The sequence below is a fragment of the Rhinolophus sinicus genome, chromosome 17 (genome assembly GCF_057876585.1).
Source record: "Rhinolophus sinicus isolate RSI-liver-muscle chromosome 17, RSI-T2T, whole genome shotgun sequence".
NCBI lineage: Eukaryota > Metazoa > Chordata > Mammalia > Chiroptera > Rhinolophidae > Rhinolophus > Rhinolophus sinicus.
Window position 1 is genome coordinate 135,182,255 of NC_142517.1, and position 19,947 is coordinate 135,202,201.

At 32.8% G+C, this 19,947-nt stretch overlaps 1 protein-coding gene across 4 annotated transcripts in view; it reads right to left on the reverse strand.

Annotated features, from left to right (window-relative positions):
* The window catches only part of LRP1B (LDL receptor related protein 1B), a 1,805,568-nt gene that overhangs the window by 430,250 nt on the left and 1,355,371 nt on the right, over nt 1-19,947 (reverse strand). For all 4 annotated transcript variants that reach the window (XR_012497488.2, XM_074335779.2, XM_074335774.2 and 1 more), the window contains exons 38-41: nt 9,433-9,559; nt 9,140-9,291; nt 8,724-8,848; nt 6,705-7,076 (exon numbers count right to left, since the gene is read on the reverse strand). Coding sequence is in view for 3 of the 4 variants with exons in the window: in XM_074335779.2 (XP_074191880.2) it covers nt 6,705-7,076; nt 8,724-8,848; nt 9,140-9,291; nt 9,433-9,559 (776 nt within the window). In the remaining variant the exon portion in view is untranslated. The remainder of the gene's footprint in view (nt 1-6,704; nt 7,077-8,723; nt 8,849-9,139; nt 9,292-9,432; nt 9,560-19,947) is intronic.

A 19,947-nucleotide genomic window follows, 5' to 3' on the forward strand; every position in this document is an offset into this window, starting at 1 on the left:
CATAGAAATAATTAATGTGAAAAAGATCTGGTTCTTTGAAAAGATTATCAAAATTGACAAACCCTTGGCTAGACTTACTAAGATAAAAAGAGAGAAGAAACTAATTAACAAAATCAGAAATGAAAAAGGGGAAGTTATCACAGACACCACAGAAATATAAAGGATCATCCAAGAATACTATGAAGGACTATAGGCCACCAAATTCAACAACCTAGAAGAAATGGACAAGTTCTTAGAAACAATAGCCTTCCAAGGCTGACGCATGAAGAAAAGGAAAATCTAAACAGACTGATCACCAGTAATGAAATTGAATCAGTCATTCAAAACCTTCCCAAAAGCAAAAATCCGGGACCAGATGGCTTCACTAGTGAATTCTACCAAACCTTCAAAGAGGATCTAATACCAATCCTGCACAAACTCTTCCAAAAAATTGAAGAAGAAACAGTACTCCCCAACTCATTTTATGAGGCCAACATTACCCTGATACCAAAATCTAGGAAGGACAACACAAAAAAAGAAAACTACAGACCAATATCTCTGATGAATACAGATGCAAAAATCCTAAACAAAATTCTAGCAAATCGAATACAACAATGCATTAAAAACATTATTCATCACGACCAAGTGGGGTTCATCCCCGGGGCACAAGGATGGTTCAACATCCTCAAATCCATCAATGTGACACATCACATAAACAAAATAAAGGACAAAAATCATACGATTATATCAATTGATACAGAAAAAGCATTTGACAAGACACAACATCCATTTGTGATTAAAACACTTAATAAAACAGGTATAGAAGTAAAATACCTTAACATAATAAAGGCCATATATGACGAGCCCTCAGCTAATCTCATAATTAATGGTGAAAAACTGAAGCCCTTTGCTCTACGTTCAGGAACACGATAGTGCTGTCCCCTATCACCTTTGCTTTTCAACATAGTGTTGGAAGTCCTTGCCAGAGCAATCAGGGAAGAGAAAGAAATAAAAGGCATCCAAATTGGGAATGAAGAAGTTAAATTATCACTCTTTGCAGATGACATGATGCTATATATAGAAAACCCTAAAGACTCCACCAAAAAGCTATTAGAAACAATCAACAAAAACAGTAAAGGTGCTGGCTACAAAATCAATGTAGAAAAGTCCATTGCATTCCTATATACTAACAATGAAATCTCAAAAAAAGAAATACAAAAAACAATTTATTTTGCAATTGCAGCAAAAAGAATAAAATACCTAGGAATAAACTTAACCTCGGATGTGAAGGACCTATATGCTGAAAACTATAAGACATTTTTGAAAAGAAATTGAAGAAGACACAAAGAAATGGAAAGACAGTCGTGCTCATGGATTGGAATAATCAACATAGTTAAAATGGCCATATTACCCAAAGCAATATACAAATTTAATGCAATCCCCATCAAAATCCCAATGGCATTTTTAAAGAAACAGAACAAACAATCATCAGATTTATTTGGAACCACAAAAGACCCCAAATAGCCAAAGCAATCTGAAGAAAAAAGAACAATACTGGAGGTATCAGACTCCCTGACTTTAGCTTGTACTACAGGGCTACAATAATAAAAACACCATGGTATTGGCAGAAAAACAGACACATAGACCAATGGAATAGAATTGAGAACCCAGAAATAAAACCGCATAAATATGGACAGATAATTTTTGACAAAAAAGCTAAAAACATACAATGGAGGAAAGACAACCTCTTCAATAAATGGTGCTGGGAGAATTGGATAGCCACATGCAAAAGAATGAAACTGGACTGCTATCTGTCATCATGTACCAAAATTAATTCAAAATGGATCAAAAACTTAAGCATATGATCAGAAACAATAAACTGCATAGAAGAAAACGTAGGTACTAAACTTATTGACCTTGGGTTCAAAGAGCATTTTATGAATTTGACTCCAAAGGCAATGGAAGTAAAAGCTAAAATAAAAATGTGGGACTATATGAAACTTAAAAGCTTCTGCACAGCAAAAGAAACCATCGACAAAATAAAGAGGCAACCAACTAAATGGGAGATTTTTGCAAATATTGCCTCCGTTAAGGGGCTAATATCCAAAATATACAAGGAACTCATGAAACTCAACAAGAAAAAGAACAAACAACCCAATTGAAAAATGGGCAGAGGGCCTGAAGAGACATTTCTCCAAAGAGAGCATACAAATGGCAAATAGACATATGAAAAAATGCTCGACCTCACTAATCATCAGAGAAATGCAAATAAAAATCACAATGAGATATCACCTCACCCCAGTCAGAACGGCTATCATCCACAAGACAAATAGTAACAAGTGTTGGAAGGCTGTGGAGAAAAAGGAACCCTCATACACTGCTGGTGGGAATACAGACTGGTACAGCCATTATGGAAGGCAGTGTGGAGGTTCCTCCAAAAATTACGAATAGAATTACCATATGACCCAGCAATCCCTCTCCTGGGTATCTACCCAAAAAATCTGAAAACATTTATACATAAAGACACGCGTCAGTGTGGTATTAGAAACCACAATAATGAACTTTTCATATTCTATTACTTTAAAATTCATTGATCTATTTTGCACTTTGAATGGAACATTTCCCCATGTATGATTTTTGTCATGTCATTTGGAAAATATCTCTTTCCCAAATTATGCATATCTTTCAAATATTGACACATTGCATTGTGCAATACACCCACAATCACGTTAGTAATATCACCACCCATGTCATCAGAATAGCTTTTAAATATTGGGAAGATATCGAGCCTACTGTGTTGTAAATGGTTTTACAAAATTTAAATTTTTACTTCAAAGCTTGATTTTTATTATTTGTAACAAATACTATCAATCTTTTCCCTTGCAGTGACAGACTCATTGTATTCATTTTTTAGAATATGTCTGCCATACACCTAGGTTTGAGTAACTACAATTTGTCTGCTCCTCATCCTTTTAAGTAAAAAAATGGTGTTTTCTTAAAAGAAGCATGGATCCAAATAATCACAGACATACATGGTTCCTTCAGGTAACCATTGTACTTAGAATGTCACAGAAGTGCCTTTTGTGCATTTCATCAGAATATTAGGAGGATGTGTACTGAAGGACACAGAAATAATAAAATGAAATAGTTTCATTCTTTCTTCAAAGATGTTCTTAAGTGAAAATGGCTCTTTTTTTTTTTTTTTTTCCCTATGATTAAGTGACTGAAAAATAAAATGACTACTAGTACAGTTTGGTGTCACTGTTTTGATTAGCGCTAAGGTACCAGAAATTTAGCCATCATACTTGTGTGTACCATCAGTGCTAATGTCAACATAGAGGGAAAAAAGGTGAATATCTAGTATTATTATGAAAATTGTTTGATGTTTTAGACTCTTTGAACATCTATTTGGGATCCCCAGGGAACCATACTTGAGAGCCACGGGTCTGGGACTATCAGACCTTCTGTTCTCTTCCTCTTCCTGGCCCACTCAAAAGGCAGGCACCTATTGATCCTTTCAATTTTCACAACTCAGGTGTGTGGAATTCTCTACCCTTCCCCAGGCAGATTGTGTTTATAATGTAGGCCTTTGGTATCTTGTGGATTCTATCAAAATTCAACGTTTATTATTTGTAGTTGTATTCTTAAACCATGGCCTCTAAAGTCTATGAACCTATATGCACCTTTACTTCCAGGGTACCTGACCAAAAATTTGGAGCACAGAAAATTAATGAATAAGTTAACTAATATGCTATGGATATAATATGAGCATTTCCAACTGAATTGTGTAAGTCTAGGAAAGTGGAGGACCAAAGTGCATTATACTGTAAACTTCACAGAGAAATACACTAAGAATCAACAAACCTCAAATATGTCTGAATTCTATGATCAGTACAGTTATAGTTGCATTTATGCACACACACACACACACGCACACCACACATAGAAAAGCCAAAATGAAATATGTTGGAATATATAAATTGGTATAAAATTATCAATAAGTATCCTCACCTGGAGAAGAAAGAAACAAGAATGTATATTTGTAAAGTATATGGTTAAACTCATTTGGAAAGGCTGATCAAGATTTGAATAGCAAAGAGGATTGTGAAGGATATTAAACACTAAAAGAAAAACTAACAGCGGGTATAGGATAGGATGACAATGTACAATATGACGTTTGATCTAAAATATCAATTTTTATGTGAGTAAACAGACAAGTAGATGCTGTATCTCACTAGTTATCAGGTAAATGTATATTAATATAAGTTGATTGTTTTTTCTACTAGATAGTCATAAGAAAAAATATAAAATCATTGTTGGCAAAAGTGTGGAAATATAGCCTGTTTTATAGACAGTTGATAATAACAATAATTAACATGGTCTTTTGGAAAGAAAGTTGATCAGCTATAAACAATAAACACTCATTTTTCCTGATACATCTCCTTGGGAAAAGGAAACAAAAGAAAATATGAACAACTAGGACTACATCAAACTAAGAAGTTTCTGAATGGCAAAGTAAACCACCAACAAAATGAAAAGACAGCCTACTGAATGGGAGAATATATTCACCATGACATATCTGATAAGGGGCTAATATCCAAAATTTATGAAGAACTCATACAACTCAACACCAAAAAAACAATCCAATTAAAAAATGGGCTGAAGACCTGAATAAACATTTCTCTAAAGAGGATATACAGATGGCCAACACATATATGAAAAAATGTTCAATATCACTAAGCATCAGAGAAATGCAAATTTAAACAGCAATGACATATCACTTCATACCTCCCAGAATGGCTATCATCAACACGACAACTAATAGCAAGTGTTGGAGAGGCTGTGGAGAAAAAGGAACCCTCATACACTGTTGGTGGGAATGAGATTGGTGCAGCCACTATGGAAGGCAGTGTGGAGATTCCTCAAAAAATTAAAAATAGAACTACTATACAACCTAACAATTCCACTACTGGGTATTCATACGAAGAAATCCACTACACTAAAACTCAGACATATATATCCACCCCCATGTTCACTGCAGCACTATTTACAATAGCTAAGATACAGAAGCAAACTAAGTGCCCATCGATAGATGACTGGTTAAAAAAGAGGTGGTACCCTTATACAATGGAGTATTACTTGGCTGTTATAAAGAATTAAATCTTACAATGTGACAAGGATGTACCTAGAGGGTACTATGGTAAGTGAAATAAGTCAAACTGAGAAAGACAATTACCATATGATCTCACTTGTGTGTGGAATTTAAAGAACATTAAAAAAAGAAGAAGAAGAAAAAAAAGACTCATTGATATAGAGAACAGACTGATGGTTGCCAGAGTGAAGGGGGTTGGGGAAATGGGTGAAAAAGATGAAGGGATTAAGAAATACAAATTGGTAGTTACAATATAGTCATAGGATGTAAAGTACAGCATAGAAAATATGGTCAATAATATTACAACAACTATGTATAGCACCAGATGGGTACCAGACTAATAGAAGGGATCACTTCATAAATTATATAAATGTCTAACCACTATGATGTACACCTGAAAGGAATATAAAATAATGACACCTACTGTAACTGAAAACTAAATCATCGACTTTTCAATTCTATGTCTAGAATTCTATGCTAAAAAATACATGTGTAAATAAATGTATTTATATGTGCAAATGTTCATTGTGATATTGAAGGTAAAGATGAGACATCAGAAACCACATAAATGTTTATCAATAAGAAAATGGTTAAATAAATTAGTTTATCCTTAGTATAGAATTAGGAACAGGATTTCAAAAGAATCAGACAGAGTCTTATGAATCAAAATGAAAGCTTTTCAAGATAAATTGTTAGTATAAAAAAAGTAGCTGAATAATGCATATAGGATAATTCTATTTTTGTAATTATATACGGTACACACACACATACATAAAGAAAATTCTGGAGGCATTACAGCCATCAATTATGAGTAAGTGAATAGAATTTGTGTCAGAATTTTCATTTTTAAATCCATATAACTTGGACATTTTATGATAAGTTTGTATAGTATTTTGCAATTTAAAAATTAATAAAACTATTGACCTCAGTATAGTGAAATTGGAAAAGTAGGAACTATATAGAAATCACGGATAATAAAAAGATGTTTATGAGGAATATGAAGATAGTAGTTGCATAACTTGGGTAACAGTAAAGAGGTTTCTCTAAATTATGTGGATAATCCATAGAATATTATGCTCAAGTAAATATTTAAAATATTTAAAAATAATATTATTATTCCTTTAATAACATTTTTCATTGAGACTCTATATGCATACACACACACACAAGCAAAAAAAAAAAAAAAAAAAACCTTTGATATTTGTTTGAGAAAATACAATTCACTGAATATATTTAGGCAGATATTCTTAAAGATATAATTTCACCCACAGGAAAAAAATAAAAGAAATTTTTGCACTGAAAAATTATTTCCCATGAATTTTAATATATTTATTTATAAGAAACACTATGAAGAAATATGTTGAAAGTTCAATGATTAGAAAGTAATAATTATAATATACCTAGCAGTTGCTTCTCTGACTTTTGGGAGGCTGGATGATTTAGTTGAATTCGTTCTTGAATATAAACTCTAGGAAAATGTAATTGCTACATGGAATCACAACTCTAATTTCTCTACTAATCCCAATGATATCCATTTCCATCAAACCATTTAAAAATAAATTGTTGTACTTACTTTCAACAATCACTTGTCTGTCTTCCCAGTTATCTTTAATAAGCTGTATATTTCCAAAGTGTGCATCACTGTAAAAGATTCGGTTGGTTCCTCTTCTTCTTTGATTATAGTCAAAAGCCAAGGCTATGACATTCTTGAAATAATGTGGATTCTCATATGGCCTTATTGGTGAATTTAAATTGGTTTCATCAGAAAGATGTATGCTTTTTAATATTGTTCTCCCTGAATAAAGCAAATAACCTTCATGTCTTAGGCAAGTAACTCCATCCTCTGCCAAATATCCATGGGCACAAGAACAAGTTCTCCGGGACTTTCCTCTATAAAGACACAGTTGCTGACATCTACCATTGTCCTTGGCACAAACATTGGTCCCTGAGGATGAAAAAAATAAATAAATAACACACAAACACACACGCACACGCACACACGCATTACCTTTTTAATTTTTCAGCTCATTTTTTCCTTATAGAAATACCAAATTTTAATGTTGGATATTCTGTTTTTATTTTTAATTTTTAGACCAATCAGTAAAAATTCAAACACTATAAAGTACTGATTTTTTTTTAATCACAGAGGTTTAAAACCTTGGATTTGTTATTTCAAAGATCACATTCTTCTGCTTTCCTCACTATCCAAATAAAAGCATTATAAAAATCAGCTAAATATATAACTCTTTTTTGATGCTTCATACTAAGATTATAATAGTTATATGTATTGTAATCTTTGGCATAAGTAACAGATTCACTCAAAACATGAACTGAATTCACTAAAAAACATGTACTGCTTTAAACTCTATATCTATTAAGTACATAATGTATCAAAATAACTGATGGCTCCAATGGGACTAGCATCCTAAATATATTGGGTATAAGTTTTTAACTCCAGTTTTGAGTGATGATGTAATATGCTATTAAGATTTCTCCTCTGTGGGAAAAACTGAGGGTTGCTAGATGGGTATGGGGAGTGGAATAAGGGGAAAGGTGAGAGGATTAGAAAGCACAGTTGGTAACCACAAGATTGCCACGAGGATATGAAAGTCAATTTGGGGAATGTAATCAATGATGTTGTAAAGGTTTTGTAGGGTATCCGATGGACACTTGTCTCATTAGGGAGACAACTTCAGGGATGATGTAGATGCCTGATCACTGTACTGTACACCTGAAGCTGAAGCTGAACAACAATGAATGTCACTACAATAAATATATATATATATTTACAAGAAGTGGAGTACAGCAGTAGGAATAGAGACAGTGGAAATGTAATGGCTGTATGCGATGTCAGAGGGTTAGTAGATGGGGGGAGGGGGTTATCACTGTGTGAGGGATATAAATGATAAATGCCTAACTATTACATTGTACTGTACACCTGAAACAAATAAATAAATAACTAGATTTCTCCTCTGTGAATCTATCATCATCACTGAAAATAGATCTTCCTTTGATGTCAAGAAAATTAAATACAATTTATTTTAATGAACATAAAATTGACATTATTTCAGTGGAGATATATTTTTTAATATTCAAATCACTGTCATATCAGTTTCAAAACACACATTTTAAGGAGGTAACGACTTCAACATATTTCATACTAACAGCAACCTTCTGGAGCCATAATCACTTTATATATTAACATATAATCAAAAACAAACATTTTTGCTTCTTTTTACTATTTCATGTACTAATTGAGTTTTTGACTTTTTATTGACTATGTGTATTTATCAAGTTTTTCTGCATTCCTTAGCCCAAACCTATACTTAGAAGACATGCCAGGCATATAACCCATCCATATACATGCACTGTCCTAGGTAAAAATATGTATATATATGAACTACCATATATATATTCAATTCATTAGGCTACAATATGAATTTTGTAGGACATTAGATGCACACACACACACAAAGGGTTTTGAGGTTTTGGACTCATGTAGGAATTAATCCCTAACCTAAGTCTGATAAGTATTTTAAAAAATAAGAGAAAGAAATGTCATACAACATATTAATTACACAGGAATGCTGACCTTTCTCTCTTACTCGGTTAAAGATTTTAACCTCCTTCAGGTTGACTCCAAGGCCCATTCTCATGGTTATGGTATCCGTGGCATCATTCTTGTGGCCCCTTCTGATGGACCCATTGGCATGTGCTCTGCCAAGAAGACAACATACATGATAGAGCCTCTTTAATTCATTCAAAGCAAGCCTATTATTGAAGCTGAAGATAACAGATGGCCCAGCAGAAGGGAAAGACACCAACTTTAGTCTGGGACATTGAATCGGTTGAGCTTGGAATAAAGAGTGACTGCCTTTCCAGTGGACATTACATGGGTTTGTGAGATCCTTTTCGTGACCTTGCTATGGAACAGGTAATCCTATAAGGGTGAAGCCAACTGGCACTGTAACATTTTGAGACTCAAATACTTATGAAAAAATAAATTACCTGTCAGACCAGTAGATGTAAGCCCCAAAGACTGCAACTGAGAACATATCCACATTGCTCCCTGACAGTACCACTTCCCGATTCCCGCCAGTCTCAAGGTCAATTCTTTCTATTTTGTCTGTCCGTGCATCACACCAGTACAATTTATTTTCCTAAAGATCAATTGAAAAGTAGTATGATAAGCTGTTTTTGATTATGTGCTTAATTAAGGAAATAAGAGAACACTAAAAGTGGACTAAATCAAGGTGGCAGTTAAAGTACTTTAAATATTTATGAAAATAAATCCAACAGACCTCATAGTCAATGGATATGCCATTCGGCCATGCAATCCCCATGCTTACGAGGACAACCTTCTCTGAGCCATCTAAGCGAGCCTTTCCAATGCAGGGCATCTGTCCCCATTCAGTCCAGAATAAGTAGCTGAAATTAAATTGTTGATTTATAATAATCCACAGATAAACACAAAAAAGTACATTAATAATAATAATAGCAGTAACATTCATACTAACAGAAAAAAATTAATACGTTCTAAAATTAATATACATGTGTTTGTTCATAAAAAATATATTTTTTTGTATTGTAAAACAATATTTAACCATTCATAGAATTTACCAGGATGGATTCAAATCCTAGCAAATGCCTCTAGTACATGCTGCTCCCTGCCTGAAATGCTGTCTTGCAACCCGCTTGCCTAGTTTACTCCTGTTTTTCATATCTCAAACATCATTTCCTTCAAGAAAACTTCAGCGTTCTCTCTGATTATTGTGTCATGTACTCTCCTTCATAACGTGCATTAGAGTGGCAAATTTACACTTGTGTTTCTTTAAAATGTTATTTTTATTAATATTTTTGCCCCCACTAGACTGTAAGCTCAACAAGGACAGTGATCATTTATCTTGTTCATTCATTATTACTATTACTATAACAAAACACTAGGTAATTAGAAAAGTCTAAAAATAAAAATTACTGGCAGGTAAATATTTAACTTATGAATGTATACATGAATGCATCACAACTTACAATTCTGTCCACTTAGGCTGCTAAATGTAACTATTCAAATTTTAATTTTATAAATTACCCTGTGATGCCATCTTAAAGCATGGATTCATACAAAAGTCGACATTTCTATTTTAGCAGTTTTGTAATATAAAGTGTAATATGGAAGGAATGTGGAGGAAAATAAAATATAGAAAAGAAATCAAGAGCATGATGAAATAAATCAACATGCCAAAAAAAAAAAAAAAAAACAGAACGTATATAATCCACGTTTTATTTCACTTATTCATTCAACAATTATAATATGTATATTACAATACAGAAATAGATGTTTTTACATAAATAAGATTCACTTTTTGAAGTTATGTCAATTGAAGTTTTTATTTAACTGTTAGATAACAGCAATAACTAAAGTTGAGAAAAAATATAGCAATTGGTGATTCAGGCAAACATGGATATATATTCTGTGTATGTTTGAATATATATGTGTGGGTGTGTGTGTATGAGATTAAGCGTATGTAAGAAGAAAAAGTGAGATTGCATAAAGAAAAATCAAAGACCAGTATCCGTATCTTATATCCACTCAATGGCATTATTGTTTATCCATAAAAAAGATATTTAAACTATATGAAAATATATGTATTACTTTTATGCATATTGTTTTGATTTATTTTTAAAAGTTGATTTCCCCCCCTGAAAATTCTGTTAAAAATAAACTTGTTGGACTTTTACAACCAGACAAAAAAGAGCTATAGCTAGAATCCCAAGTGTATTAATCCTGAAAAGTTTTATTCATATTTACAAGGTCTATAAACCAGAAAGAGATAACTTTGTAGCAAGGAATCCAACTGATATTTTATTGGTTAGATCTACGATGAAGCAGTCATGAAAATATCTATAGTTGTATTAAACATTTTTAAAAACTTTAAAGGATACTCTCATATTAAAAATATTAAAAGTAATATAACTATTAAACTAGGAGGTTAATTTTGTTGCTCCACTTAACTTTCTAAAGACAAATTTTAGCACTAATAATGCTCTTAAAATGACTAGTCAGTCACTGTGTTAAAATGGCAGGGGGATACACTGTGAAGGAGGCATTCTGGGAGCCAGGATAGACATGTGATTACTTATTCAATCCAATTCTTGCATTCTACTTTGATATACTCCAAAGTTTGCATATGAATGGGAATGTGAATACTGTCTTTTATCTAATAGTAATCAGCTTTCAAATGATGTAAATGAGTATTGGAAATATTATTTTGAGTGAGTGGACTGAATCAGCCATTTAGCATAGATAGCCCTTAGTCTCAGAGCTTTAAAAATTGTTTCTCAGGAAGTTAATGATCCATAGTCACACAGCTGAGAAGGGTCCAAGCCAGGAACCACACTCAGGTTTTACTATCCCAGGCCTATATTGTCATCTCTATGATATGTTATGGCACCAAATGTAAATATAATACAAAAGTATAATAATCATATAAAATGCTACTTTTCCATAGGTATAAGGAGTATGTAACAAAGATCTCTGCAGCTATAAGCAGAAAACATGAAAAAGCTCTTAGTATTGAGAACAAGTCTCTATTTTTTTTCAAAGTGATCCCTATGCATTTTAAATTTAAAATATTTTCACACAGTACACCTGGATAAATGGCAATAAAATTAGGGATACAAATGATTCAAAACAAAACCATCCTGAATACAGATTTTACACAAAATTTCAGTAGCAATTTGATAAACTATATAATGCATGAAGAAAAATCTGACTGCAAAAATCACTTTTATCGCTAATTTATCGACTTAAGAAAACTAAAAGACTGCACACCTATCAAAATTAAGCAACCTTTTATGTCAGGCAAAGTATAATTTATTTGCTCCATAGAATGAAATTGAAAGTAAAGAATTGAATAGAATTAGCACTTTGAGAACCTTCAGGGATTATAAAGCAAATTTAGAGAAAGAACACTCTCTAAGCATATAAAACTGCAGGGAGAAATTTATAAATAATTCAAGACAGTAATTTACATAAATGTACTTAAGATATTTTTAATGAACATGGATTCTTCATATTTAAGTATGATCTATAGCAATGGAAAGAAACGCAAATCTTTGTCTCTGGTTTTTGAGACTCCATGGAAATTAACATTCAGTGACAGTATTACGTATTGATGTTTTCCCCATTTTAGTTCAAATTTTGATGTAGAAAACATTTGTTAGATCGTATGACATAGTCAAGAAAATTGCCTTTAGAGTGTTAGCTTGATAAATCCAGCCCTGAAAATATTTCCCAACTTTATTCTAGACACAAAAATTTTCAGAGTTGTCAAATGCTGTATTGTATAATTGAAGTTTCTCTGGATAATAATTTGTCCCAAACTGAAAATTCCCTTTTTTACAGAGGCTTGCAGTTGCTGAATTTAAAATTCAAAATGTAAAAAGGGACATTCAAAAGCAGTTTGCAGGATTACAGGAATGCTATCAGAAATCATAGAAATACTAGCAGAAAACATCGTAAGACAAATATCCCATTTGTCTTAATTAGATACAGAAGTTCTTGGCAGAAAATGTGTGATGAATACATACCATGAGTTAATTTACAATTAATTACTGACATTTGGATAACAGGTAAAAGACTGAATTTGGTAGCAGTAGAGTCCCCAAAGATGTAGCATATTATACTGATGTTAGTTCACACACAGATACAGTTATAAAGGAAAACAATTTTTTTCTGTTATAATTAGCTAGATTCAAGCTGAAAAATATACATTCAAGGCATTATTAAGTGTCCTTGGATAATTTCAACAGAGAGAGAGAGAGAGAGAGAGAGAGAGAGCGAGAGAGAGCGAGCGAGCTACATATTATAGAAACAAACTTCCAGGTCCTACTTTAGTGGGGAATGGTAAAGAAGTGTAAGGAAGAAAAAGAAGAATGAATACGTCTAAATTGTTAAAAAAGAAATAGTGTTAAAGGTACTTCTTATGTTTTAGGTATATGAACAACAGTGTAAAACAACTAATTTGAATCAACTGTTTTCTTTAAATTTAAGGTTCTCTCATTTGTTTGCTAAACTGTTTCCTGGGAGCACAGATCTGTGTTGCAATTTTTACAATAAACGTGTCATTTCTTCCTATACTTATGCCTTCTCTAAGAGAGCATGATTTAGATACTTTATCAGATATGTTAAAGGAAACCTCAGATCACTGAAAATGTCCACGCTGACACAAAGATGAAGATCATGGAGTATTCTATTATAATATACACAGTTGCCTTCGCGGAGAACAGAACCAAGAATGTCATTGTGTTCTCTGCCAAACTGGGGTCAACAATGTGTTACTTACTAGAGCTGTAGAAAATAAAACAACCACAACAAAAAAGAAAAACCCTACACATTAGCAAAAGCAGCTAGACTTATGTGAGCATGAGCTTTTATTTGACAAAAACTGCTGGTGATTTTCAATGTCTTAGCAATTTCACTGGAATCACTTAAAACTCATACTAACTGAATTCCTTGTAGACCAACATGTTAGTGTCTCCATTGTCAGGGCACAAGCAAAATAATATTGTAAAAGTTTGAATATGTTTCACAATACATGAGTGGAATCCTTCATCTCCTATGAGACATATGGTATAATGTAGAAACTTCTCCATTCCTGTGAGGGCTTCATCGCATTTCATTTTTCTTCATTTACGTGCAGTTTTGTTTTGAGAAAGTATTGCATGCCAATCCCAAATCACTTTCCAAGTACTGGATGTGCTACTATTGCACAGAGGCTCTTATAATATAAAAAGAACTCCACTACAAATAGCAGAACACTCTGCTAAAAGGAAGAGAGAATAAAGACAGTATAACCTAAACACTACTATTCAAATTTATTTTTGTCAGTACTTCGGTGGATGATTCCCAAATATATTATTTCACTGCAATCATGCATTCATTCAACAAATATTAGGTATCTATTATGTTCTCGGTGCTGATGATATAAAATAAACTGGTCTTAGTGACCCTCCTGAAGCACACTGTTAATGGCAGAGGCAAATGGGTAAGTAATCACCTGAGAACAATGCTAACAGACATGGTTTAACTTGTGAGTCATAAGTCTCTATAAGTCGTGAAAGTAGGGGCTTCAACACAAAATGTTGAAGTGCCGTGGTGACAGAAGTTGTCATTCCTATAAACAACTTCGGAAATGAATGTTTCTTTTGGGCCGAAATAAAGATACAAGTGATCTGAGTTGTTCTCTCTTGCCGTTTCTGCTTAAAAAATATTTTCAAGCTATTGTTTGTTTTACAGATCCCATTCTATGCATGTTTCTTTTTAATTTTTACATTAGATTCCTTCTTGATTCACTACTTTGCAATATTGAGTAAATATATAAAACAATTATAATATATAATATATAATATAATATATATATTACTTGTATATATATAACAAGTATTATATATATATATATATATATATATATATATATATATATACACACACACACACACACACACACACACACACACACACATATAATAGTGTTGCTCAGCCAACACTGGAGAAGTACAGAAGAAAATTCTTCACAAAGAAAAATGTATTTGGCACCCGTAATCCCATAGCACATAGGGATAGCACCCTATATTATACTTAATTCTTTATCTTTTATGTATCTGTGCCCTGCCTCATTGCCCATGCTCTCATTTTAATACAAACATGTGCATGTACATATATGATATTAGTTTGATATTTACATATTTATAATGGTTTTATTGAATGAATGGTGCATCTTTTATTCATTTTTTGGGTAACTTCAACATATAATATTTTGTTTCCCTATAATTTATGAATTTTCCTATGAAATATTTAGCACCTAGATTCTTAGAGTCTCACTCCTAGAGCTCCTAACCTTATGTAGAATTTTTCAAATATGATACAGAAAATTTTAATACGTTTCATGATCTTCAACATATGTTGTATATCAGTTTTATCCAACGTATCCCTGATATTCTACATTGAAAAAAACTGGAATTGAAATAAATTCCTAAAGGCAAATAAAGAGAGAAATCTTTCAAACTTCTGTTTTACCCTTTTACTGTCTCTTTATTGGTCAGATCTCTTGAGAACTTAAGAAAAGGTCTTACATTTGTGTGTGGCTATATCTGGTTTTCATTCAATATGGCTTTGGCGGTCTGGGCCAAGAGATGTCTCTCGCAGTGGGAGGTACATGATCTTTCTGAACTTTCTCTTCCACCAGCCACACAGCTACAATTATAGAGTAGCCCATGGCAGCTTGATCACTTCTAATCCTCTTCCCAGGTTTTAGAAGGAGAGATAGGATTGAAGATTCATGTATAGAGGTTAAGGAATAAGAATGGGGCATATTGGAAAAGACTAGATGAGTAGGACCTAACTAGCTTTTAAAGAAGGGTGCCTGCAGAATTTTTGAGAAAATTCCTAATGAAAAACAGTGTGACAATTTTCTTATTTGTCTTTATAGTTTGTTTATATACCTCACTCAAAAACATGGAGAGAGAGAGGTAGCTATAATCTGGAGCATAATTGTGGTATTCCCAAGTTACTTGACCATAATTGGATCTTAATATTATGTATCAGTACCCATATTCCTCCAAAAGTCAATGGAGGAAAGAAACTAATGTTTCAAACTGAACTAAGTTCATACACCTTTTCTTTTTTCCATTTGACTACATTTTTAAAAGACTTCAAGTTTCCATTGTTCAAAATAGGATTCATGTCCACTTTTCAAGGCACATCTGTCTATATCTTGGATTGAGTTAATTTACTCCATATGGTTCACCTTTTCCCTTGGCAATACCACCTGCCATGTTTTAACTTTAAACAGAATATTGAAATAGTCACCTTATTCCTATGATATGAATTGTGACAATTAAATATCTATGTAATATTACTGGGGAATCAATGTTTGAATAACATATAGACTGACCATTTTAAAGACTTTTTACTCCAACCAAAATCAAGTCAGTAGACATGTGGACAATCTAAAGGGAAAAACATATCACTAATATTTCTAAACAGCAATAAACATTTTCTAAAAATAAACTTAATATTTTTAAAGGTGTATTCATTCTTAACTAAAGCTTTTTATAAAAATAAACTTAATATTTTTAAAGGTGCATCAATTCTTAACTATGAGTCCTAAAAATATATCTATTCATATGACTTATTTAACCCTTAAGAAATGTTTTTTTTTTTAAGAAACAGTGAGGGTATAAAGGTAAATAATAGTTAAGATATTGCTACATATGTCAAAGATTTCTTGTTTTGTGGGATGAAATGCAAATCTTGTTTCAGGGACAAATAATTAAGAAATCAAAAATATATACTGAGATCATCCAGCTGATTCAGTGCTGAGCTTATAGTTACAGTGGAGAGAAATTTAAAATCTAAAGAGACATCTGGAGAGAAAATATGACAGGATTTAGTGACAGATGGAAATAGATGATGGTGATGACAAACTACGGAAACTCTTTCAATCTTGTCAGGACAAAAGAACTATGATAACATAAAAAGAGATGCCATGGTTAGGAAAGAAATGCAATGCAATGATTAAAAAATAAATAAATAAAACATGAAAATAAGTTTAAAAGATAAATATAGCAAGAGAGAGAATGGAAATTAGAACCTTAAATAAGAAGAAAGATGTTCAGAGGAAATATAAAATGCTTAGGGGAAATGTATGAAGGAGGTCAGAGAGAAGAAAACTCAGAGTTAGAGAAGTTAACAGAGAAAATAAATTATTGAGTGGTAATCAATGGAAAAAATGTCAAGTAGGCAAATGGAGTAAAAATGAAAAAAAAAATGTTGAATTTGGCTATGAACACTTTTAGAAATTTTTTGAAAGAACAAAAGCTGAAAACCTGTTTCAAAAGTTCAGTGAAGAAACACTGGGTTCAGGTCTCTATTCTGAAAAATATGCGTAAGATGCAAATCTTGTCTAGCTGCTTTCTGCCGGGTATTATTCCTGTTCCATCCTATTGCTTCTTACTGGAAATTTTCCTCCTACACTTCCTGGAATTTGTCTCCTCTTTATGTGCATTTTCTCCCTCTTCCTCTATGCCAGTTTCTTCCCCTCTGCATATGAATGTGTGCAGTACCCCCTGAATCTCATATTAAGAAAAACTTCCTCGATACCCTACTATCTCCTCAACATACCTTCTATTTTTCCCTCTTTCCCTCCCTTCCCCAAGTTTCTGTCACTGTAATCTAAATATACTAGCTCCACGTTCTATCTTTCATTTATTAATTCTTTATATTTGGCTTCTGCCCATATCTCCTGAAATTGATAAAAACAGTAGCATCCTAATCATCAATTGCATGTTCTGTTCTCAGCTTTTATCCTTCCTAATATCTTTATTGTTGACCCATTCTTCTTCCTAAAACTACCTTCCCTTGACTTCTAGTATACAGTAAATTTTCTGAACACTTGAAATGGCTCTCTCTGTCTCTTATTGTTGATTTTTTTTCTCTTAATCAACTTATTCTTGATTTTTGCCCTTGACTTCTTTTTTCTGTACTCTCACCTGGATAATCTCTTCCACTACTATGCTTTATTGCAGTGTTGGATTCTGCTGGAATAAGTAGGAAGTGACTTTGTATTTATCCAGTTCCTGATTCCATTTACGCTCTACTCAATATCTCTTCAGAATTTGCTATCTCAGGAGAAACCCATGACTTCCAAGACAATTTTAGTTAAAAGAACAGAATAATATTATTAAGATTAATTTTCTAAATCTAAACTTAAATCTAATATTTATTTTAAAATGTTCTTCCTGCTCTCCAATTTCGACCTGACTGCTTCTGGCCTAAAGAGTTGCAGTGAGAGAGTAACACTTTTTTTTTCCTTTTTTCCCTTGTGCTGTGCTTTCCTATTTATTTTAGTCTTCCACTTACCTATTTGCTTCTAGTTTTCTCCATTACTTGTCTTGAGGGAAGAGAAAGAACCCCTCACACACATACATACACACACTCCATAACACCCTCCCTAGGATGATTTAAGGGGAAAAAATGCAAAGAATTTCCTAATTTAAAGCATATTACAATGTCAATAAACTCTCATCACACTTCTGATCTCTGCTTAAGTGGGTTATTTGGGGCAAGGAGGTAGGCTTAGGAGAGAATGTCCAAGACTGGTTTAGATTTCACTTAGTAAACTGGAGAAGGTTTCATCATGGGGATGTCTTTAAAATATGGCAGACCTTATTGCCTATTTTATGGCCCCATGTTATCTTCCAGCTACATTACCTACTCTTCCCTACATGCATGTCGTGTACTTATACTCTTGTCAATGGCCTTTGCTTGGCATTTTTTTTTTTATTATTATTATTATTCTATTTCTTCTTCATATGCCATCTCAGAAACATTTCTTATGCCATCTCAGAAACATTTCTTCTTCAAGTCCCCTCCACGAAGCCTTTATTAATCACATCCATTGCTGCTGCTACCCTCACTTTTACATCCTACTCTAATTATATCCTATCTCTTTTCCCTTAAAATTCAATATAATTGTATAATGGTCTTATGGAAATTAGTACTTTACCATGAGATTTAGATATGATATTTAAGCTTAAGTTATACTGATCTAGTCTTTTTATGCCTGAAAGTGAGTTTTACTTTAAAAGACGATACTATTCTTTAACTGAAATTTTGTACTTTTTTTTAAACTGGAAGTTTAAATAGAAAACTCATTGTGAACAACAGCAATATCTTGTTTCTACTTATTCATACTCCACAGTGCCCACCAGTGTCTTTCACATAGTAAGTACTCCTGTTTTGTCAAAAGGTACTGAGTGAAAGGATGAGGAGGAAAAGAAGATGTACTGACATAGTATTAGTATTCACCAAATGTTCATTGAATAAACTGACAAAAAGTGAATTATATGTGGGTTCCTTTGCCTGATGTTCTTAATCATCACAGGGAGTGGTACGTATAGTTATATGCTAAGATGGCTGTACAGATATAAAAAATACTTAAGGAAAAGACAATTTGGAATAACAACTTCAGGGTGTACACTAGGTTTCAATAAGAAAAGAAAAAAGAGCTGGGGGTGGGGGAGAAGGTAAAGGGATCAGAAAGTACAAATTAGTAGTCACAATATAGTCATGGGGGCATGAAATACAGTTTGGGGAAAAATAATCAATATGTAAAGATTTTGTAGGGTGTCAGATGACACCTGTCTTATTAGGGAGCCCACTTCATTGACTGTGTAGATGCTTGACCACTGCATAATACACCTGAAGCTGAAGTTGGATAATACTGAATGTCAACTGTAATTAAATACATATATATATATATATATATATATATATATATATATATATATGTAATAAAAAATGTATACACATGACTTCTATTCATCTTTTGTTATCAGTATATATTGAGTATTGCAATTTTAATACAGTTTTTTTTTTCTTTCTTAAACTGTACATACATTTTTATGGCACCCTCTGTGTGTGTGTGTGTGTGTGTGTGTGTGTGTGTGTGTGTGTACACACACTATATATTTATTGGATGTGGAGTACAGCATAGGGAATATAGTCAATGGAAGTGTAATAGCTACATATAATGTCAGAGGGGTAGTAGATTGGGGGGGCTTATCACTTTGTGAGGGGTATAAATGTCTAACTATTACATTGCTTTGTACACCTGAAACTAATTAAAGCTAAAAAAAAATAAAATAATGAAAAAGGAAACTACTAGATTGACAAGTAGCAGCAAAAGGACTATTAAATTGAACTAAATGAATCTATAATAGTCCAGGCACAATGGTTCTCTACAATACAAATGAAG